The sequence below is a fragment of the Aotus nancymaae genome, unplaced genomic scaffold, assembly GCF_030222135.1.
Source record: "Aotus nancymaae isolate 86718 unplaced genomic scaffold, 86718_ANA_hifiasm-v0.15.2.pri h1tg000067l, whole genome shotgun sequence".
Taxonomy (NCBI): Eukaryota; Metazoa; Chordata; class Mammalia; order Primates; family Aotidae; genus Aotus; species Aotus nancymaae.
In genome coordinates, this window is record NW_026988482.1 from 12,502,959 (window position 1) to 12,523,844 (window position 20,886).

Genomic DNA, 20,886 nt, shown 5'->3' on the forward strand with positions numbered 1-20,886 from the left:
GTCACATCTCACTAATCTTTGTTTATCTAGCACAGTTCCTAACATGCATTAGTTGTTAAGGAGATACTTGTTTTAATTGAATTATGTGCATCAAAACAAAGGAACAGTAAGATAATTTATTCAAGGTCATGCAACTGTCCAAGAACTACAGTGTGAATTCTGAAGCATTTTGGATTTTCATTTCATCAGAAAATGTTTTTACCTTGCAGTCCAGTGGAAGGTGGAGTTGTAGTAAGCATTACTTAGAATGCCTCTTTAAATTCTGGCTTCCTTTTAGGCCACCACCACCTATCATGACAGATGGTGAAGATTTGGATTACACTCATTTTACAAACCAGCAGAGTTCCACACGGCATTTCCCAAAATCAGAGTCCTCTCATAAAGGTAAGGAGAGTATGTATGGTCAAGTTTAGGATCTTTTTTATATATATATATTATAAGCCTCATGTTATAGTGGAAACATCAAATTCTGTGTTCTGACCACTAGAGTGGAAAAATAAGTTATTCTCCCCTCAGCAGGTGGTTATAGCACTCCTCATTTACTAAAACAGTAACAAAAAAGACAGAAAACAGAGCACCCTAAATTGAATGTAAGATATTCTGTGTATTTACATGTTCCTCTACAAAGAGCACAAAACTTTCATCAGATTCATACATACATATATATATGATATATATGTATTCATACATACATATATGATATATTATATATGATATATTACATATCATATATATAATATATATCACATATATCTATCATATATATATTATATGTCATATATATAATATATATCATATATATTATATATATATATGATATATATATATATATATTTTTTTGGAGACAGAGTCTCACTCTGTCTCCCAGGCTAAAGTACAGTGGCATGATCTCAGCTCACTGCAGCTTCCGTCTCCTGGGTTCAGGTGATCCTTTCATCTCAGCCTCCCAGGTAGCTGGGATTACAGGCATGTGCCACCATGCTCGGCTAATTTCCATATTTTTTGTAGAGATGGTGTTTTACCATGTCATCCCAGGATGGTCTTGAACTTTTGGACTCAAGTAATCCTTCCACCTCGGCTTTCCAAAGTGTGCTGGGATTACAGGCGTGAGCCACTGCGCCCGGCTCTTTGATCAGATTCTTAAAGGGTGATTGTGACCTCCATTTAGATCTGTAGGACTGCATTTTCTATAGTGGCTCTTGTTTCCTATCTACGTATGACTCAATTAGATTTAAAATATGCATGCATACCTCCCACATAACTTTTATGCAAAAGAAAAATGGGACAAAGCAAATAAAGAAAAAATATAGATATCTAAATTGGACGAAACCTTTAAAATGTGTTACCAGAAAGGGGTCCCAATCCAGACTCCAGGAGAAGCTTCTTGAATCTCCTGTAAGAAAAAATTCTAGGGGAATCCCTAAAAGTGAAAGCAAGTTTAGTAAGAAAGTAGAGGAATAAAGAATGGTTGCTCCGTAGGCAGAGCAGCAGTGTGGGCTACTGGTTGCCCATTTTTATGGTTATCTGATTATATGCTGACAAGGGGTGTATTATTCATGAATTTTCTGGGAAAGGGGTGGGCAAATCCTGAAACTGAGGATTCCGCCCTGTTTTAGACCATGTAGGGTAACTTCTGGACGTTCCCATGGCATCAGTAACCTGTCATGGCCCTGTTGGGAGTGTCTTTTAGCATGCTGCTGATGCATTATAGTTAGCATATAATGAGCAGTGAGGACAACCAGAGTTCAGATTTGTCACCATCTTGGTTTTGGCCAGCTTCTTTCCCACAGCCTATTTTATCAGCAAGGTCTTTTTGACTTGTGTCCTGTGCCATCTCATCCTGTGACTGAGAATGCCTAACCTCCTGGAATGCAGTCCAGTAGGTCTCTGCCCTGTTTTATCCAGCCCCTATTCAAGATGGAGTTGCTCTGGTTCAAACACCTCAGACAGAAGGAACAGTTGGGTTGTATTTGCTCTTGCAAGGATCTGCATTCACTTATGTACGATTTTATGAATTGTAAAATGAAATGGTGAAAAGGTAGCTTCTTATGTTAATTTCCTCATCTGCAAAGTGGAGGCAGTCTAAATAGAAAGTGTCAAGAGTTGTCAGGATCATTAAAGGTTAAATATGTAAAAGAAGTTTGCAGAGTGCAGTAGACTTTGCAACTATATTAGATCTTATTGATGCTGTTTATTTGTTATGATTTTTGAAGACTTAGGTGGTATTGTTATTCATTTCCAAATCTAATAATAATGTCCTGAATTTTCTTTAAATTACATTTTCTGCTGTCATTTAAAAATACCATTGCACAGATGACACTCTAGACTACTTAAATCAGCATCTCTGGATGGAGGTTGTCAAGCATTTGCATTTTTAAGAAAGCTTCCCTCCCCCCATTCTGACTTTGATTCAATACTGAGAAAAAGTCAAAAGGCATTATTTTAAAAAGGAGGATAGTTGGACATTATAAACATCTTCATCAAAACATCCCACCTCAGTTTTCATCAATGGCATTTTCACTGTTCCTGATTTAACGAAGTAGCTCCTATTTTTCTTTCTCAAACTATATATGCATCACCTTTTGGGGGGGTACCTTTGTACTGTCCTTGACGTACATTTGATGCATAATATTAAAATAACACATTGATTCTGTATATATGTCAGAATCAAGAAACAAGTACTACTAGAAATGTATAGAAATAAAGTTATTTTGCTGGGGCAGGGAGAAAAAGCTGTCTGAGTTTCAAAAGTTTTTCCTTAATTGTGTTTCCTTTTTTCTTCCCCTCCCCAGGTTTTCATTACAAGCATTAAGAACCTAAGAATCTGCCTTGAAAATGGACTCACTTTAGCAGATATTACTGGGTGATACAGAATGAATTCTACACATATTTTTTTCATCTGTGTTTGCATTCCTGGGATTTATCCTCAAGCATATATTTCTGACCATAAATAATTTTAATTCATTTCAAATGTTTTGGTTATCCATGATCACTTGGGCAGTATGAGAAAATGTAGCTTCTGAATATTGGCCACCTCTATGCTGCATATACTTCCTGGGATACAGTATCTAAGATCTCTGTAAGCTGCCATTTTGTTAGGTATAGAAGTTTGATATCTAGGGAGTAGGCCTTATTTAGCAATTCAAATTTTATGGAGATGAATGATCAAAGTAAAAACAATGTTTTGGGTGCAACGCAGAATAAAAGAATATAAGAAATAGCTTTTTGTTGCATTAGTTTATGATATTTTGAAGGACAGAGCTTTTGCTTTTTGTACTCTTTTGGAAAAGAAAATCACAACCATAAAGTATTTTTAAAAAAGAAACACTTAGAGCAATTGAAGTATGTTATTCTGACTAGATGGACTGTAGAGGTTTTGCATATCCGTCTCAGCCCTCCTGGGGAAATTGGCCTAGATAGCATTCTTTAACACTTTGCTTTTGCCTCAGTGGCAAGGCTTTCTGAAGCCCCCAGGCAATGGACCATTTATTAATATTTATGGAAAAAATTTAGTTCACTGAAATTTTAACTTAGATATATGAATAACTTTGTATCTCTTCTTTTGTTTTTCATTTACTTATAGAGCCAAGGAAATGGACTTGAAAAATGATTGCATAAATAGTGATGCCATCCGTCTCTCTGGCTGTAGACTGAGGTTTTTCTCTTGCTTAAAGTCATTGCAGTATTTGTTGACAACCTCTCAATAATGTTTTATTTGCCAATAATTAGATTAATTCAACATGAAGTTGAGTTTGATAAAGTGGTTATTTATTCAAGTATTTGGTATTTTTTTTTAAGATGGAGTTTCACTCTGTCACTCAGGCTGGAGTGCAGTGGTACAATCTCTGCTCACTTCAACCTACGCCTCCTGGGCTGGAGCAATTCCTCTGCCTCAGCCTACGGAGTAGCTGGAATTACAGGCATGTGCCACCACGCCCGGCTACTTTTTGTATTTTTAGTAGACACGGGATTTCACCATGTTGGCCAGGCTTGCCTGCAACTCCTGACCTCAAGTGATCTACTCGCCTCAGCCTCCCAAAGTGCTGGGATTACAGGTGTAAACCACCGTGTCCGGCCAGCCAAGTATTTGGTTTTAAACATTTGTATTTCTTTGTGCAAGGGATTGTATTCCTTTGTATAATCATTATTATTATTTCAAGATCTTTAAGCCCCTCCTCAAGAAATTTAGTTTTTGTGTAGCTGCTAACCTTACTGCAATATTTATTTTCCTATACTACTTAAATAACAAATGGCAATCGAGCTCACTTGTTCTCCCTCTCTCTCTCTCCCCACTCCATATATATATATATATATATCCCCTCAGCTTGACTTGCTATTATCTTTTATTGTATAAATCTGAAATTCTTGGCATTTCAATAGGGCGTTTGTTTAGGAAGGAAATATATAGATCACTAGAGAAAATGTTAATTTTTTCCCGCTGGGAACTGCCTTCTGTTTGCCTTACCTTTTCAGATAGCTTTTAAAGTTGGGCAATATTCAGGAAGCTGTTTAGAAGAGTTTCTCAGAGTGGATTTGGGTATCTCATTTTGAGAAAGATTTTTAATTTAATAAAGTTTATATATTGTAGGAATTTAAATAAAATCATCTGAGTTAAGTTTTGGGTAAATGTTAATCGGAAAGATAATCTGCATCCCTAAGTGATGTCATTTTGGAGAAACGGAGGAAAAGGAAAATAACAGGGCTTCTTATAGCTATGATAAAATGCATAAAGAAAACCTCCATTTAGATACAGAAGGGGAGACAAAATGGTAGGTCCTGGCCTTAAGTCAAATTCTGGATAGTGGTTTCAACATCCAAAGCTTAGGCCTTGTTTACTTATAGTAATGCTATATTTTTCTTTATCTGCCCTGTGATTTTGCTTCATGTCCTTCAAAGTTTTTTATGGTAATTTTAAAGGAAAAAACAGTGTATTTTTATTTGATAACTAGGCAAAATCATTTGCCATTTTTTATTTCATAAATATTTATTTTTCTATCTCTTACTATGATCACTTTTATTTTAAAAATTCTGTGTTTCTCTTGCTTCTCACATACTTCATCCAGTCATATTTATTATTGTCAAATGTTAACTGGAGATACTTAATTCAAAAAAAAATGTCACCGCTTAACACTTAACCAGAATGTTAGTGTTTTAGCTGTCTTAGTAAGTGACCAAAGGTGGTATTTCTCTTGTGATAGCTAATTCAACATCTTTATTGAAAAATTGTTACTTTTTTTCAAGGTTTCTAAAAGATTACAATTTTAAAATATTTTATGTTTATTTTATTTTTGTGTAAAGCAAACACTTTTTAAAGAATATCAGAGTAAATATTACCCTATGAATAAGGAGATAGAAATGAAATTCAGCCATTTAAATCCTCTTATTCTTTCTCATGCAAGTAATGTAATAATGTTTGAGACTATAGAAGCAACTCAACTGTATTTTAACGAACTGCCAGACACTCTTCACTGTGCTCTCTGCTTTTTACTTTGTCATTTTTATATAAATGTGGAAGCATTTTTTGTTGTTGTTGCTGCTGGAACGAACACATGCAGCTTAATTTTTAGGCCCATAATGTAGTATATGATTTAATGTTGTGATGTAAACTAATAATTCTGGCCTTGGAAAACGTTTCTGTTTCTGTATTTTTGTTCTTTGGAGGCCAGGCCTCATTAACACCAGTATTGTTGAATAAACAAAATATGTTAGGGAGCCTTATCATAAGGCTGCTTGACATAGACACCCACTCTCCTCTACCGTTTATAAGTCATTGTTTGGAAGTGAAGTTAGATAAGAGTCAGATGAAATGTTTTGACTTGAAAAATATTTGACTTTTGCGTTCAAACCACTGTTAGACATAAGTATTTTATTAGACCTAAGTATTTTATTTTGGAACTGGACAGTTGTTTACATGTGTTCAAAGGAACATTGTGACTTTCAGAAAGTGGCTTTGCATACTATAACTGTTTCTCAAGTTACTTTACAACCACCAGGAGCATACCAATAAATTACAAAAACAGAAAATGAAAAATAACCCTAGGTGTTTTCAATGATAGAGAAATAGCTAACTTAGAAAAGAAAGATATGAATAGATGCTCCTAGGAGGAAAACCTTTGTAGAATGGCAATGACCACTTGGATCTAGGTCAGCATACTCCAAAATGTGTGACCTTGGGCTTTATGTTTACTGAACTCACTCTAGAAAATTCTGGACCCAATTCACCCCGCCTTTTGTTCTCTAATGTGGCCTGAAGCTCAGCTAGATGATGAGTAAATTCATTGCTGATTGTTGCTCATCTATTTCCCTCAAAGTCAAAACTTTTCAATATAAAAATAATTAGCTTTTAACTGATTATTAATTTTCTTTAATACTGTCAAATCTTGTCTAAATTTTGTGTTGTGCCAAATTTGAAATACCTACTATAATATGGTGCATTCAGTTTACCACATAAGTGGTTAACATTTTAAGTCCGTGATTTTTTTTTGTTTGTTTTTTTGAAATGGAGTCTCGCTTTGTTGCCAGGCTGGAGTGCAGTGGCGCCATCTGGGCTCACTGCACCCTCCGCCTCCCAGGTTCAAACTATTCTCCTGCCTCAGCTTCCTGAGTAGCTGAGACTAAAGGGGCAAGGCACCAAGCCCAGCTAATTTTTTTTGTATTTTTAGTAGAGAAGAGGTTTCACCTTGTTAGCCAGGATGGCCTCGATCTTTTGACCTTGTAATCCACCTGCCTCGGCCTCCCAAAGTGCTAGGATTACAGGGGTGAGCCACTGTGCCTGGCTAAGTCCTGGATTTTTAATGTCTTGCCTTTGTATAAAAATCACTTTGGGGAATACCAAGATGATTCATTATTTAGTGATTATTTTCTTGAAAGATAACTATGATGATAAGGAGTGAGATCTCTGTGTAAACAGCTTTCTGAAGAACTGAGACTAGAATAGAACTTGCAGCCAAAGGCTTTTTCCCTTTTGGGAAGGCAGTATTTGTGTAGAGAGTATTAAGGTAAATTACATTGTACATAGAGTGCCATATTCTGATAAAAGAAGTTTTTCTTAGAAACAATCATAACAAAATCAAAAGCTCATCTTTCAGCAAAAAGGAAAAATGATTTTTAAACTACTTTATCTGTTACTTACTGCTTATAGAGAAGTGACTATATAAAATGGTCCCATTTTCTCATTTCTGGTGGTGCCTGTGAGTCTTAAAGCCATATTTGCTTATCTTACTGTTGATAGAATACTTTTTTCTTCTTAGCCCATGATAGGTATATGGGCAAGTAGAAGGAAACTGGAGACTGTCCTATTAATGCTGCATGGGGCACAATGTCATTCAAATTCTTGGTGGAAGAATCTCTTTTATCCATGGTGAGAGGTAAGAGTATTAAAGAAAAGAGACAGAGGCTATTGTTGGTCCTGGTGTTTAACAACTGTCATTAAAAACGCTGAAACTTAATTCTAGAGAAGTCAAGAAAGAAAAGGTAAACTGAGAAAAATCGCAGTACTACAGAGTCACTTTTACAATGAGACCTGCACTTTATGCCAGCACTGTTTCTGAGGAGCAGTACTGCCTTAAATTAGTTTGACTCTGATGTCAGTGTATGTTACTTCCTTTACGTGACTGACTGTCAGCTTTCCATTGAGATATAACATTCACAGATGATCCCCAAGCATCCTTGCCATCAGAAGCTTTGGACCTTCTCTGCTACTGACTCGTGGCTGACCTGTAACACAGTAAATACATAGTTTTATTTCATGTTGTTTGTCAACCTCTGAATAAGCAGTAGCATGACCAAAAAGACTGGTAGAAAAAGTGTGAGAATTTCCTGGTCAAATCCTTTATTACAGTTGACCACTTCTTGAGTAATTGAGAGTTGACTGTCTTCTATGGTGACTATATAGAAGATATTTCCAAAGGTTCTGTTGTGCAGGGAAGACATTTAGATTATTTGTAAGAATTTCACCAACACCCTTGGGTATTGAAATGTTTAACCATTAACAGGAAAAAAAAGGAGAAAACAAAACAAAACAGAGACATTTACTTGAAATGGGAGATCTGCTAATGTGAAGAGTGTTTTTATTTTACTTTTAAGAGAAGCAGGAAAACTTTTGCTATGGTAAGAAAGACACCAGAAGAGTGGTTCTGTTTGATGCCACAAGCTAACACAATCTTGTAAGTAATCATGTTGAGTTGTAGAACTATACGGCCCTAAAAACCATTCTCTTTCATATATGTATGTATATTATATATATATATGAACACTGCCTAGTAACGTTTTAATAGATGTAAGATGCATTTGTATATTCTTAGCAAACTAGAAAATGTTTTTTTTCCTTTTCAAGTAACTTCATAGCATAGGGAACCAGCATTGTGCAGGTTTCAGCATTTCAGATAAGGGCAGAATTAATTGTGTAACTTAATGCCCCGTTATTCATTGGTGAGGTTCATATATAAATGATAGAAAATGTGAAAGATGGGTTTCAGTGACATTTTCTTCATGAAAGATCAAGGAGTAAGAACATGTAAGGGAAGGCAGCTAAGAGACTATACTATGAAATGTCATATAATTGGGATACATTTTTGTTACACTGGATTTCAGACTATAATTGCTAAAATAATTTCTAGCTGTTAAATTTGATGAGAAGGTTTTTGGCATCAGAATTTTTATACTTTTGGTCGAATTGGCCTTGGAAATCCCTATGGTTTCTAATTTCAGCTCTTGCTGTACACTGCAAGCCAAATGCTCTTTCTCAGAAAAAGCTGTATTTTTTACTTTCCTCTTACAGGCAACCCAGTATTTATTTCATAAATTGTTACAAATAATGAGAGGATACACTGGGGAGATAGCATATAAAAATGATGGTCCAAAATGAGAATTCTCTGTAATGGGGTTTTCCCTAAGATGAATCCATTCTAGCACATATTTTGAAAAGGTGCTGAATTCAAAAGTGTAAGAATTTTCTCGTATAAATGAAGTTGCTCAGGAAATCTGAGGTGATGCTATCATTTGTGTCATAATTTGGAAAAATGGTCTTTTGAGAGAGAGACTACACATTGCCCAGGCACTTTCAGGTTCTTTAGTAAGTGCCCCTTTGATATTTGGAATGTAGATATATTTATAAAACAAAAGGATTGTTATCCCAAATGCTCATGGATTTATAACCAAGCCCTAGAAGAACAGGCAGCTTTGAGATAGCTATTTCATGGAATTAAACAGAACCTTGATGGAATATAGTTGCCTGTGTGAGGACAGAAAACAGAGGCTGCCTCAAACCACATCTAGAGATTAAGTGAAACTGTTAGGGACACTTTGTGGATGCCTTAAAGGTGACCAGTGGTGGATTCTAATGGGAATATACACACCCATCTGGACTAGGCCAATGGAAGCAGTCTCGTTCAGTTCACCTTCATACAGCACAAGTTGTTCCTGCTCATGACCTCATTGAGGAAAATGAGAAACGTGGTGCTGGTGAATTTCATGTGTCTTGGGAGGTTGGGGTGTTCAGCATTGTTAAGTCACTCCCAAAACGCAAACCTCCTTTTTTAAATGCCAGTTGTACATCTACATTAATTCATCTATGCAAGCTTGTGTTTTCATGGTTTGTTTTTTACACCATATTTCTCATTGGGTTCTTTAAACATCAGGTTTAATATTGATATTATGAATAATTTTTAAACCAAAGTATTCTATAAGTCTGTGTGCTTTGTTTTCCTGGATGGTTTGACCAAGGTAAACACCAGTCTTGTCCTTCTCTCTTAATAAAGTCATCCATTTCTTAAGTCAGTGGTCTCTGTCTTATATTTCTGTTTTGTTCCTTTACAGCATTCTAGGATGGGAAGTTATGAGAGTATTATTATTTTTACAAAATGACCCTAATAGTTTTGTTTAATAACAGTAAAATTTTCTCTTACTCCAGTTTCATACACTTTCTATAAATATGTATGACATGATAATGAAGCCCGGTGTATTGAAATTCTCAATAAATACTGCCAAGTTGGATCAGTTGGAGAAGTACCTTTGTTTTGTGTGTAGTGTATGGTGGTTTGATGTATTTGGGAGAAAAAATAGGTAAGTGGATGTTCACACAATAATCCTAATGATTAAAGACTCCATGCACAACTCGCCTGCACTATACCTAACACCTTGTAGACACTTAAATGTGTTTTGAGAAAATGGATAACTGATTTATTCAATGTTTTACCTTTATAGGACTTATTTTTTATTTTAGTTGTTTTGATAGAATAGCCACGATATGGGAAATGATTCTGGAAACATGTATCAGGTATTTTAAAAATATTTTCGGTGACTACTAAATTAATTTTTAAAGATGTCACTATTTAGCCACCCTATAGCAGATTCTGTAGACCTCAGATTCCTCTATGGTAAATAGAGCAGGGAATCTAAATGGTTTCTGTAGTCTCTGCTAGATCCTGAGTAGTACCAGTGGTGTGCAGGTTATACTGTTATTTAGTTGAAGAAGATTGGTATGTTGATTTCAACCTTTGGTCTCTGATTACTAAAGTTACTAATGGAAAAAATTGATGCATGTAGAAGCCAATTAAAAAAATTAAATATGTAAGTAAAATAGCTCCCTTTAATCTGTGGTAAGGTACTCAAGGAGATAGGGTGATTTATGTGGAATATGACTTGAGTCTGTCAGGCTATGGCCATGTGGCCATGTGGCCACGTGAAGAAGTAACATACTAGAAAGTCCCTTAAAGCAGCTAAGAGACAGCTATCCACCTTGCACACCTTAGAAATTTGGGGAAACCTTTAAGAGGGTTTTGGACTACTGCAAATCCTAGAGTCACAGTTTCAAGACAATTTTGTCCCCATTTCAAGGGCAGGAAGACCAATTCCGTGCCTCCATTGTGTTTGTGTATCATGCTTAAATGAACGAACACAAACTAAAGACTGCTGCAAAATCAGTGTACTAAAGAAATCTACAGTAATAAGGAGATGTGGATCCTAGTCCAGGCTTTGCTATGAGCTTGTTTCAGGGACTTGGGACATCATTTATCCTGCTCTGTACCTCAGTTCACTTGCCTGAAGTACGCCTTCAAGTGTAACATTTGAGGAGTCCTGCTGTCAAGGGCTGCTAATTTCTTTTAAGATGTTGCCAGGAAGAGAGCGGCTTTATGCACTACTGGGTGCCTGCAGAATCAAAAAGACTTCCTAGGCATTCCATCATGAAAGGCCTCAAGGGTGATCTTTCATTCTTCACAGCACTATTTACAGCTACTTGTATCTCCACATCCAGTAGATTGTCATTAACTTGTGTGTGTGTGTATGGGTGTGTGTGTGTGTTTGCAAAAAATACACATATTACAAATTTTACTGAAAGGATATGTAATACACAATTTAGAAATAATATGTAATCTCTCTTCTGTATAGTGAACTTATAGAATGTTCTCATTGATTTATTCAAACTCATGTATCTTTAGTTAACCTATGGTTGCAATTAACAAACGAGCAATTCTGAAATGAATATCGATTGGCATTTTCACTTATATTGACAAAATGAGAGTATAACAATAGAATTGGATGTCTGAAGTCGACTCTGGTTAACAATATCAGTTCTTTGCTGAGTTTAAAACTTTTTAAGCACTTAAAGAATATTCCTCAGTATTTTGTGCTATTCACAATGTAACAGCTACAGACATTTTAAAGTTTTATTCTACAGTATTAACGATGTTAACATTTTCCCCCATCTTTTTAAGGCCAGTTATTAAGCACATCTATCTTTTTAAAGTAGACAGTCAACAAAACAATAATTCAAGCTCTGATTTAAGTTTTTCCAATATCCATGGTACAAATCTCTATCCATGGCCTATTTCATATATCAGTGATGTCATATCAATGTGGCATCACCAAATACAGAATCAATAAGTAGCACACCATTATGTAGTATTTCCATTACAGAAATAAAATAGATATAACCTCAAAAGTATAGATAACAGTAAAATAAATAGTAATATTTATAATCTTTGTTTTTAATATGATTTACTTAATTGTAATTTGTTTAATTTTTAATAATGGATGTGGTTAGTAACTGGCTTGCCACATTCTTGATGAATTTTAAGTTCTGAGATACATGTGCAGAATGTGCAGATTTGTTACATAGGTATACAGGTGACATGGTGGTTTGCTGCACCCATGAACACGTTGTCTACATTAGGTATTTCTTCTAATGCTATCCCTTCCCTAGCCCCTGACCCCCGACAGGTCCCGGTGTGTGATGTTCCCCTTCCTGTGTCTATGTGTTCTAATTGTTCAGCTCCCACTTATGAGTCAGAATATGTGGTGTTTGGTTTTTGGTTCTTTTTTTTTTTTTTTCTCCACATAAGTTTAAACTGCTAGTGAAGAAATGTCTGGCTGACAGGACAAATAATGATATCCTTTTGGCCAATGACTGAAAAGTAAAAAGGTTAAAAAAATCAAGAGGCAAATTTTGCTACCTCATCCTCTTTGTCTCAGTGTCTCCTTCCACCTCCTGAGTATTCACTTCCTTCAAGTCTTTTTCCTCTTACCCTTCTTTAGTCAAATTATAAAAATAATCTTGACAATACAAGAAACATTTTCCCTGTACTTATGAATCATATATGCTTAAATAGCTTCATATCCCCTTGTATTTATTTGAGTGCATGAGAACTGAAAAGTTAGCATATGTGTGTGTATGTATAAATGTGTATAAATGTTTATGTGCATGTGTATAAAAGAGAAAAGGAACTCCTGGCTACTTTTTTGTGTGTGGTGGGGTACTGGGCCTGGACTAGCAGCCTTTTCCAGATTTTTTTTTTTTTCTGAAAGAAAGAAAGAAAAAGAATAAAGAAGAGGAGGAAAAAGGAAAAGAAAGAGAGAGAGAGAATAGGAGTATTGCTTTCTTGCCCAGGCTAGAATGCAGTTTAGTAATGGGTATTGAAAACCTCTTTTATACCAATAATTATACTTGATGTAAACAGGAAGGAATAAGGGAAGAAAATAACAAACGAGCAGCCAACCAATATTTCATTTAAACCTATGAAATGCTATGCGATTACTGAGGAGTGATTTACTTCCAATTATGTAGTCACTTATGGAATAGGTATGAGGTGGTAATGTATGTTTTATGTATTTGAAGTGGAGAGTTCTATAAATGTTTATTAAGTTTACTTGTTCCGGGTCTGAGTTCAAGTCCTGGATGTCCTTGTTAATTTTCTATCTCGTTGATCTATAAAATCGTTAGCTCTTCTTGTTACATTGATCCTTTTGCCGTTATGTAATGTCCTTCTTTGCCTCTTTTGCTCTTTGTTACTTTAAAGTCTACTTTATCAGAGGCGAGAATTGCATCTCCTGCTTTTTATTTATTTGTTTATTTTTACTCTCTGATTGGTTAATAAATCTTCCTCCTTCTCTTTGTTTTGAGTCTTTGTGTATCGTTGCATGTGAGATGGTCTGGATGCAGCATACCTATGGGCTTTGGCTTTTTATCCGATTAGAATATATATAACTTTAATACTGGCATTTGATGCTAGCTGGCTGTTTTGCCCATTGGTTTTTGGTTCTTTTGTTAGTTTTCTGAGAATGACTGTTTCTAGCTTCATGTTGCTGCAAAGGACATGAACTTATCCTTTTTTATGGCTGCATAGTATTCCATGTTGTATATATGCCACATAATTATCCAGTGCATCATTGATGGGCATTTGGGTTGGTTCCAAGTCTTTGCTATTGTGATCAGTGCTGCGATAAACATATGGTTACACGTGTCTTTATAGTAGAATGATTTATAATCCTTTGGGTATATACCCAGTAATGGGATTGCTGGGTCAAGTGGTATATCTGGTTCTAGATCCTTCAGGAATCGCCACACTGTCTTCCACAATGGTTGAACTAATTTACACTCCCACCAGCAGTGTAAAAGCGTACTTATTTCTCCACATCCTTTCTAGCATCTGTTGTTTTCTGACTTTTTAATGATCACCATTCTGACTGGCTTGAGATGGTATCTCATTGTGGTTTTGATTTGCATTTCTAATGACCAGTGATGATGAGCTTTTTTTGTATGTTTGTTGGCCTCTTAAATGTCTTCTTTTGAGAAGCATCTGTTCACATCCTTTGCCCACTTTTTGATGGGGTGTTTTTTTTTTTCTTATAAATTTGTTTAAGTTCTTTGTAGATTCTGGATATTAGCCCTTTGTCAGATGGATAGGTTGCAAAAATTTTCTCCCATTCTGTAGATTGTCTGTTCACTCTGATGATAGTTTCGTTTGCTGTGTAGAAGTAATTTAGTTTAATTAGGTCCCATTTGTCAATTTTGGCTTTTTTGTATGTGTTTTTCTAACCAATGTCCATATCGATGTTTTATTCCCCAGCTTGAAATTTGAGCCTCTTTCCTCAAATGGTCTTTGAATGTTCTTGTAAATTAACTCCACTAGTATTTCTTGCTTACTGTACTCCCAGGACACACCTTTCTTACAAATTCCTCAGCCTGATGATGCGAATTTGGTATTGGTCTTGTAGATCATAGTATGCCCTTAATTATGCCTGCTACTTTAAATTATTTTGTACCATTACCTGATCTTTGCCATCACTAGCAGTGTTCTTCGTGCCTAACGAATCTTTTTGAAACCTTCCCCTGCTGGCCTCTCAAGCCCTCCTTCCCTCAAATCCTTGTCCAGGCTTTAGGGGCTCTCAGACACAGACAGGTAAATCTGCCATTGACTATAAGGGTTTATGTTTGCATGAAAATGGCCTTTTTGGCTTGGAGAGGACAGTACCAATTGCGTACATCAATTTTTTTTTTCTTTTATAGATTATTCTTTGGTGTCAAGTCTAAGAACTCTCTACCTAGCCCTACATCCTGAAGATTTTTCTCCATTTTGGAGTGGATTTTATATAAAGTGAGGTTTAGGATAAGGTTTATGTTTTTTACATGGATGTTTAATTGCTCCAGAACCATTTTCTTGTTATCTTTTAAAAATAAGCTCTCCCATTTTTAGTTCGATTTTGTTGTGGTTAGAGAAGACACTGCATGATTCCAGTTTCATTAAATTTGTTGAAGTTTGGGGCGTGGTGCAGTGGCTTACGCCTGTAAGCCTAGCACTTTGGGAGGCTGAGGCAGGTGGATCATGAGGTCAGGAAATCGAGACCATCCTGGCAAATATGGTGAAACCCTGTCTCTACTAAAAATACAAAAATTAGCTGGGCATGGTGGCGGGTGCCTGAAGTCAGCTACTCGGGAGACTGAGGCAGGAGAATCGCTTGAACTTGTGAGGTGCAGGTTGTAGTGAGATTGCACAACTGCACCCCAGCATGATCGACAGAGCTAGACTCTATCTCAAAAAAAAAAAAAAATTCAAGTTTGTTTCATGGCCTTGGGATATTGCCTATTTTAGTATATGTTCCATAAGCACTAAAAAGAATGTGTGTTGTGTTGCTGTGGGTGGAGTGTTCTACGTACTCATTCTTCTTGACTTATAGTGGAGTTACATCTGCATAAACTCATTAAGTTGAAAATGCCTTTCAACTTAATCTTTATTTTTTTAAATAGAGGTGGAGTTTCACCATGCTGGCCAGGCTGGTCTTGAACTCCTGACTTCGTGATCTGCCTGCCTCAGCCTCCCAAAGTGCTGGGATTACAGACCTGAGCCACTGCATCCAGCCTCAACTTAATAATTTCAACTTATGATGGGTTTATCCAGATGTAACCCCATCCTCATTTTTGTAATCATATTTATCTAGATGCAACATCATTTTCATGCAGTCGGGGCCATCTTTATGCTTATTAGATCTTGTTGGTCAGCGGTGTTGTTCTTCTGTATCCTCACTGAATTCTGTCTAGTTGTTCTATCAGTTGTCAAGAGAGTGGTCTTGAAGTCTCTACTTTGGATTTGTCTATTTTTTTTAATTTCAGTTCTATCATTTTTTGCTTTACATATTTTGCAGCTGTCATTTGATACTTTGTACTTTGTGTGTGTGTGCGTGCGTGTGTGTGTGTGTGTGTGTGTGTGTGTTTATAGCAGGATTCTCCAGAGGGACAGAACTAATAGGATATAGAAATATGAAAGAGAGTTTATCAGGGAGAATTGACTCCCATGATTACAAGGTGGAGTTGCACGATAGGCCATCTGCAAGCTGGGGAAGATAAAAGATGATAGTGGCTCTGTCCAAGTCCGAAATCCTCAAAACCAGGAAAACTGCAGCTTTCAGTCTGTGGCCAAAGCCCGAGAGCCTATGGTGAGCCACTGGTAGAAGTCACAGAGTCCAAAGGCCAAAGAACCTGAAGTACGATGTCCAAGGGCTGGACAAGTGGAAGGAAGCATCCAGCATGGGGGAAAAAGGCAACAGGCAAAGCAAAAGAGTCAGCAGGCAAAGCTTATCCCACCTTCCTCCACCTGCTTTGTTCTAGGCGCACTGGCAGCTGATTGCATGGTACCCACCCATATTGAGAGTGGGTTTTACTCTCCCAGTCCACCAAAACAAATGTCAGTCTCCTCTGATAACACCTTCACAGACACACCCAGAAATAATACTTTACCAGCCATTTAGGCATCCTTCAAATCAACATCTAATATTAATCATCACAGATACATAACATGACATATATACATGTCATGTCTTAGTGGAGTGACTGTTTTACCATGGACAGGTCCTGGACCTTGGCCTGTCAGAAATCGAGCCACACAGCAGGAGGTGAGCTGCAGTTGAATGAACCCATCACTGGCTGATCTCTGACTCCTGTCAGATCAGCAGCAACATTAGATTCTCAGGAACGCAAACCTCATTGTGAACCGTGCAAGCAAAAGATCTAGGTTGCCGGCTCCTTACGAGAATCTAATGCCTGATGATTTGAGATGGAACAGTTTCATCCCAAACCATCTGCACCCCACCCTCCTATCCTTGTCCATGGGAAAATTGTCTTCTAAAAAACTAGTCCCTGATGCTAAAAAGTTGAAGACCACTGGTTTTGAAAACTTTATGGCCAGCTTAGTCCTAATATATATGAGAGAACAAGAAAACCCAGGAGTACCATGTTCCTTAGGTTCCAAAGTTCTTTGCCTTATTTATTTATTTATTCAGCATCCTGTGTTGTTGTATAATATGTTTAGGTGTTTTAGTTGTATTTAGTGGGAGGAATAGGGAAAAGTATGTCTTTTGTTTCCTAGAAATGAAAGACTCCAATATTTACATATTTTAATCTCATTTTAATTAGGTTTTGAGATTTATTTCACTAGGAATTTATTTTGACGTGATTAGTTTTATTTTCTGTTCATTTCTGCCTATGCTGTTTATTAAACAACCAACTCATTGTTTTATAGATTTGAAATCCACTATTATAATAGTTCTAATTCTGTACTTTTTGTTTAAAAAAGTATATTTGTCTAGTGGCACATTCAAAAAAATGACTATTTCCTATTTATTACCCCAGTGGAAGATTAAAGCAATTTTGGCAATTTCTTTTCCTTTTTATCTTTTACTGTGTTCTGCATTTATTTATTTTGCTGGTGTATTTTTTATAATGAAATCTGTATAATATAAAATATGAAATTTTACTATTTTAAGTGTATGATCCAGTGATACCAATTTTATTCACAGTGTTGGCCATTACTATTACTATTTCCAAAAGTTTTCGATTGCCCAGAATATAAACTCTGTACTCATTAAGTAGTAACTCTCCATTCTTCCCCTTCCCCAACTTCTAGCAATCTAACCTTTCTGTCTCTACGAATTTGTCTGTTTTAGATATTTCGTAAAGGTGGAATCACACTACTTGCATGTCTGGCTTATTGTACTTAGCATACTGTTTTCAAGGTTCACTCATGTAGCGTTTATCAGCAGTTCATTTTTATGACTGAAGAATAAAGTATATATGACATTTTGTGAATGCAGTTATCTATTGATAGACACTAGATTGTTTCCACCTTTTGACTATTGTGAATAAATGCTTAAATGAACATTGTAGTACCAGTATTTGAGTCTCTATTTTCAGTTTTTCTGGTTTTCTGTGTTGGAATTGCTGGATCATGTGGTAACTCTCTGTTTAACTTTTGGAAGAACCGCTAAACTGTTTTCTATAATAAGTACACCATTTTACATTCCCATCGGCATTTTCTCCACATTCTCATCAACACTTGATGTTTTCTCTTTCTTTCCCTAATAGTCATCCTAATTGCGTGTGAAATGAGGCTCCAACTTCATTATTTTGTATCTGGAAACCTACCGTATGTCTCAGCACTATATGTTGAACAGATTTTCTTTCCCTTATTTAATAAACTTGGCACCTTTGAGGAAAATCAATTGGCCATAAGTTTGTGGGTTTACTTCTGGACCTCAGTTCTGTTCCATTGGTCTGTATGTTTAGCCTTACGCCAGTCCTACACTGTTTTGATTACTGGAGCTCTGTAGTAAGTTTTGAAATTGGAGATTGTGACTCCTCGTGTGTGTGTGTGTGTCTGTGTGTGTGTGTGTATTATTTTGGCTGTGAGGGTCCCCATTCCAATTCCAAATGAATTTTAAGATTAGCCTTTTCATTTCTACAAAAATACTGTAGCAATTTTGATAAGGATTGCATTGAATCCACAGGTCTTTTGGGTAACAATGTCATCTTAACCATATTGAGTTCTTCAATCCATGATCATGGAATGTCTTTCCATTGATTTATGTTAATTTTAATTTATTTTAAATGATATTTTATAGTTTATTGTGTATAGTCTTTCACACCTGTGGTTAAATTTATTCTTATTATTCCTTGTATTTTAGAAGCTATTGTAAATGAAATTGCTTTCTTAATTTCATTTTTTGATTATTACTAGTGTATAGAAACAACTGATTTTTATTTATTGATCTTATAACTTGCAACTTTGTTTAACTCTAGTATCTGTCTTGTGGATTCATTGGGATTTTCAATAAATAGGATTATGTCATAGGCAAAGAGATAGTTTTACTTCTTCCTTTCAAATTGAGATGCCTTTGTAGTAGTCTGTTTTGCATTACTAGGAAGAATTACCTCAGGCTGGGTACTTTCTAAAGAAAAGAGGTTTATTTAAAGGCTCATGGCTCTGCAGGCTGTACAAGAAGCATGATACCAATATCTGCTGCTGTTGAGGACATCAGAAGGCTTAGAGTAATTGTGGAAGGCAAAGGGATAGCAGATGTGTCATGGTAAGAGAGGGAGCAAGAAAGAGGGAGGAGGCCCCAGACTTCTTAGCAACCAGATCTTTTATGAAATCATTACTGTGGGGAGAACACCAAGCCATTTATGAGGGGTCTGCTCCTATGACCCAAACACCTTCAAATTTCAACATCAGATTTGGAGTTGAAATCTAAATATCCAAACTATAAAATTCTGCCCCTGGCTCCCCAAAATCCATGTCCTCCTCACGTTGCAAAATGAAATCATTCCTTCTCAATAGTCCCCAAAAGTCTTAACTCATTCTGCCATCAACTCAAAAGTCAAAAGTCTCATCTGAGATTCAAGGCAAGTTCCTTCCACTTATGAGTCTGTAATATCAAAAACAAGTTAGTTACTTCCAAGATGCAATGGTGGTACAGGCATTGAGTAAACGTTCTCATTCTGAAAGAGAGAGATTGGCCAAAAGAAAAGGGCAACAGACTTAGCCAGCAAGTCCAAAACCCAGCAGGGAAGACGTTAAACCTAAAAGCTCCAAAATAATTCTTGACTTCATGTCTCACATCCTGGGTACACTAGTTCAAGGGGTAGGTCCCCAAGGCTTTAGACAGCTCTACCCCTTTGGGTTTGCTGAGTGCAGCTTATGTGGCTGCACTCATGAGTTGGAGTTTAATACCTGCAGCTTTTCAAGTTAAAGGTGCACATTGCTGGTTACTCTACTATTCTGGGGTCTGGAGGGCAGTGGACCCCTTCCCACAGCTCCACGAGGCAGTGTCCGAGTGAGGACTGTGTGGAGTCTCCAACTTTACATTTCCCCTTGGCAGTGCCCTAGTAGAGGTTTCCTATGGAGCCTCTGCCCCTGTAGTAGGCTTCTGCCTGGGCACCTAGGCTTTCTGACACATCCTCTGAGATCTAGGTGGAAGCTGCCAAACCTCCACTCTCTGCACACCTACAGACTTAACACTATGTGGATGCTTCCAAGATTTATGGCTTATGCCTTTCAGAATGACGTCTTGAGCTGTACTTGGGACCCTTTGAGCTTTGGATGTAGCTAGAACCACCAGAATTCTGGAAACATCTCCCCAAAGTGGCACAGAGCAACAGGACCCTGGGCCTGGCCCCTGAAACTATTCTTTGCTCCTAGGCTTCTGGGCCTGTGATGCGAAGGGCCACCTCAGATATTTCTGAAATACCTTGAGACCTTTTTAAAAATTATCTTGGCTATTAGGACATGGTTCCCATTTATTCATGCTAATATCTCTAGCAATGGTTGCTTGCTCAAATTCCTTGCAAATGCTCTTTCCTTCTCTACCACATGGCCAGGTTGTAGATTACCCAAATTGTTATGCTCTACTTCTTTTTTAATTATAAATGCCAACTTTAGTTTTTTCTGTGCTCCCATATCTGATCATTGGGCATGAGAAGCTGGCACACCAAATCTTCCATGCTTTGCTGGTTAGAAATTTCTTCCCCCAGGTACCCTAAGTCATACTCAAGTTCAGCCTTCCACAAAGTCATAGGACATAGACAAATGTAGCCATGTTCATTACTAGGGTATAACAAGTGTAATCTTTGCTCCAGTTGCAAGGAAGTTCCTCTTTTTCATCTGAGACTTTATCAGCCTAGCCTTCACTCTCCATATTTCTATCAGCATTGTGGTCACAATCATTTAAACAGACTCTTAAGAAGTACCAAATTTGGCTGGGCGCGGTGGCTCAAGCCTGTAATCCCAGCACTTTGGGAGGCCGAGGCGGGTGGATCACGTGGTCAAGAGATCGAGACCA

General features: G+C 36.9%; 1 protein-coding gene across 4 annotated transcripts in view; it reads left to right on the plus strand.

Annotated features, from left to right (window-relative positions):
- CCDC50 (coiled-coil domain containing 50) overlaps positions 1-9,993 on the plus strand; it is a 72,559-nt gene extending 62,566 nt beyond the window's left edge. For all 4 annotated transcript variants that reach the window (XM_012448933.2, XM_012448932.3, XM_012448935.2 and 1 more), the window contains 2 exons: positions 278-384; positions 2,793-9,993. In XM_012448933.2, coding sequence (XP_012304356.1) covers positions 278-384; positions 2,793-2,812 — 127 coding nt within the window. In that variant the 3' untranslated portion in view covers positions 2,813-9,993. The remainder of the gene's footprint in view (positions 1-277; positions 385-2,792) is intronic.
- Positions 9,994-20,886: the final 10,893 nt, after the last annotated feature.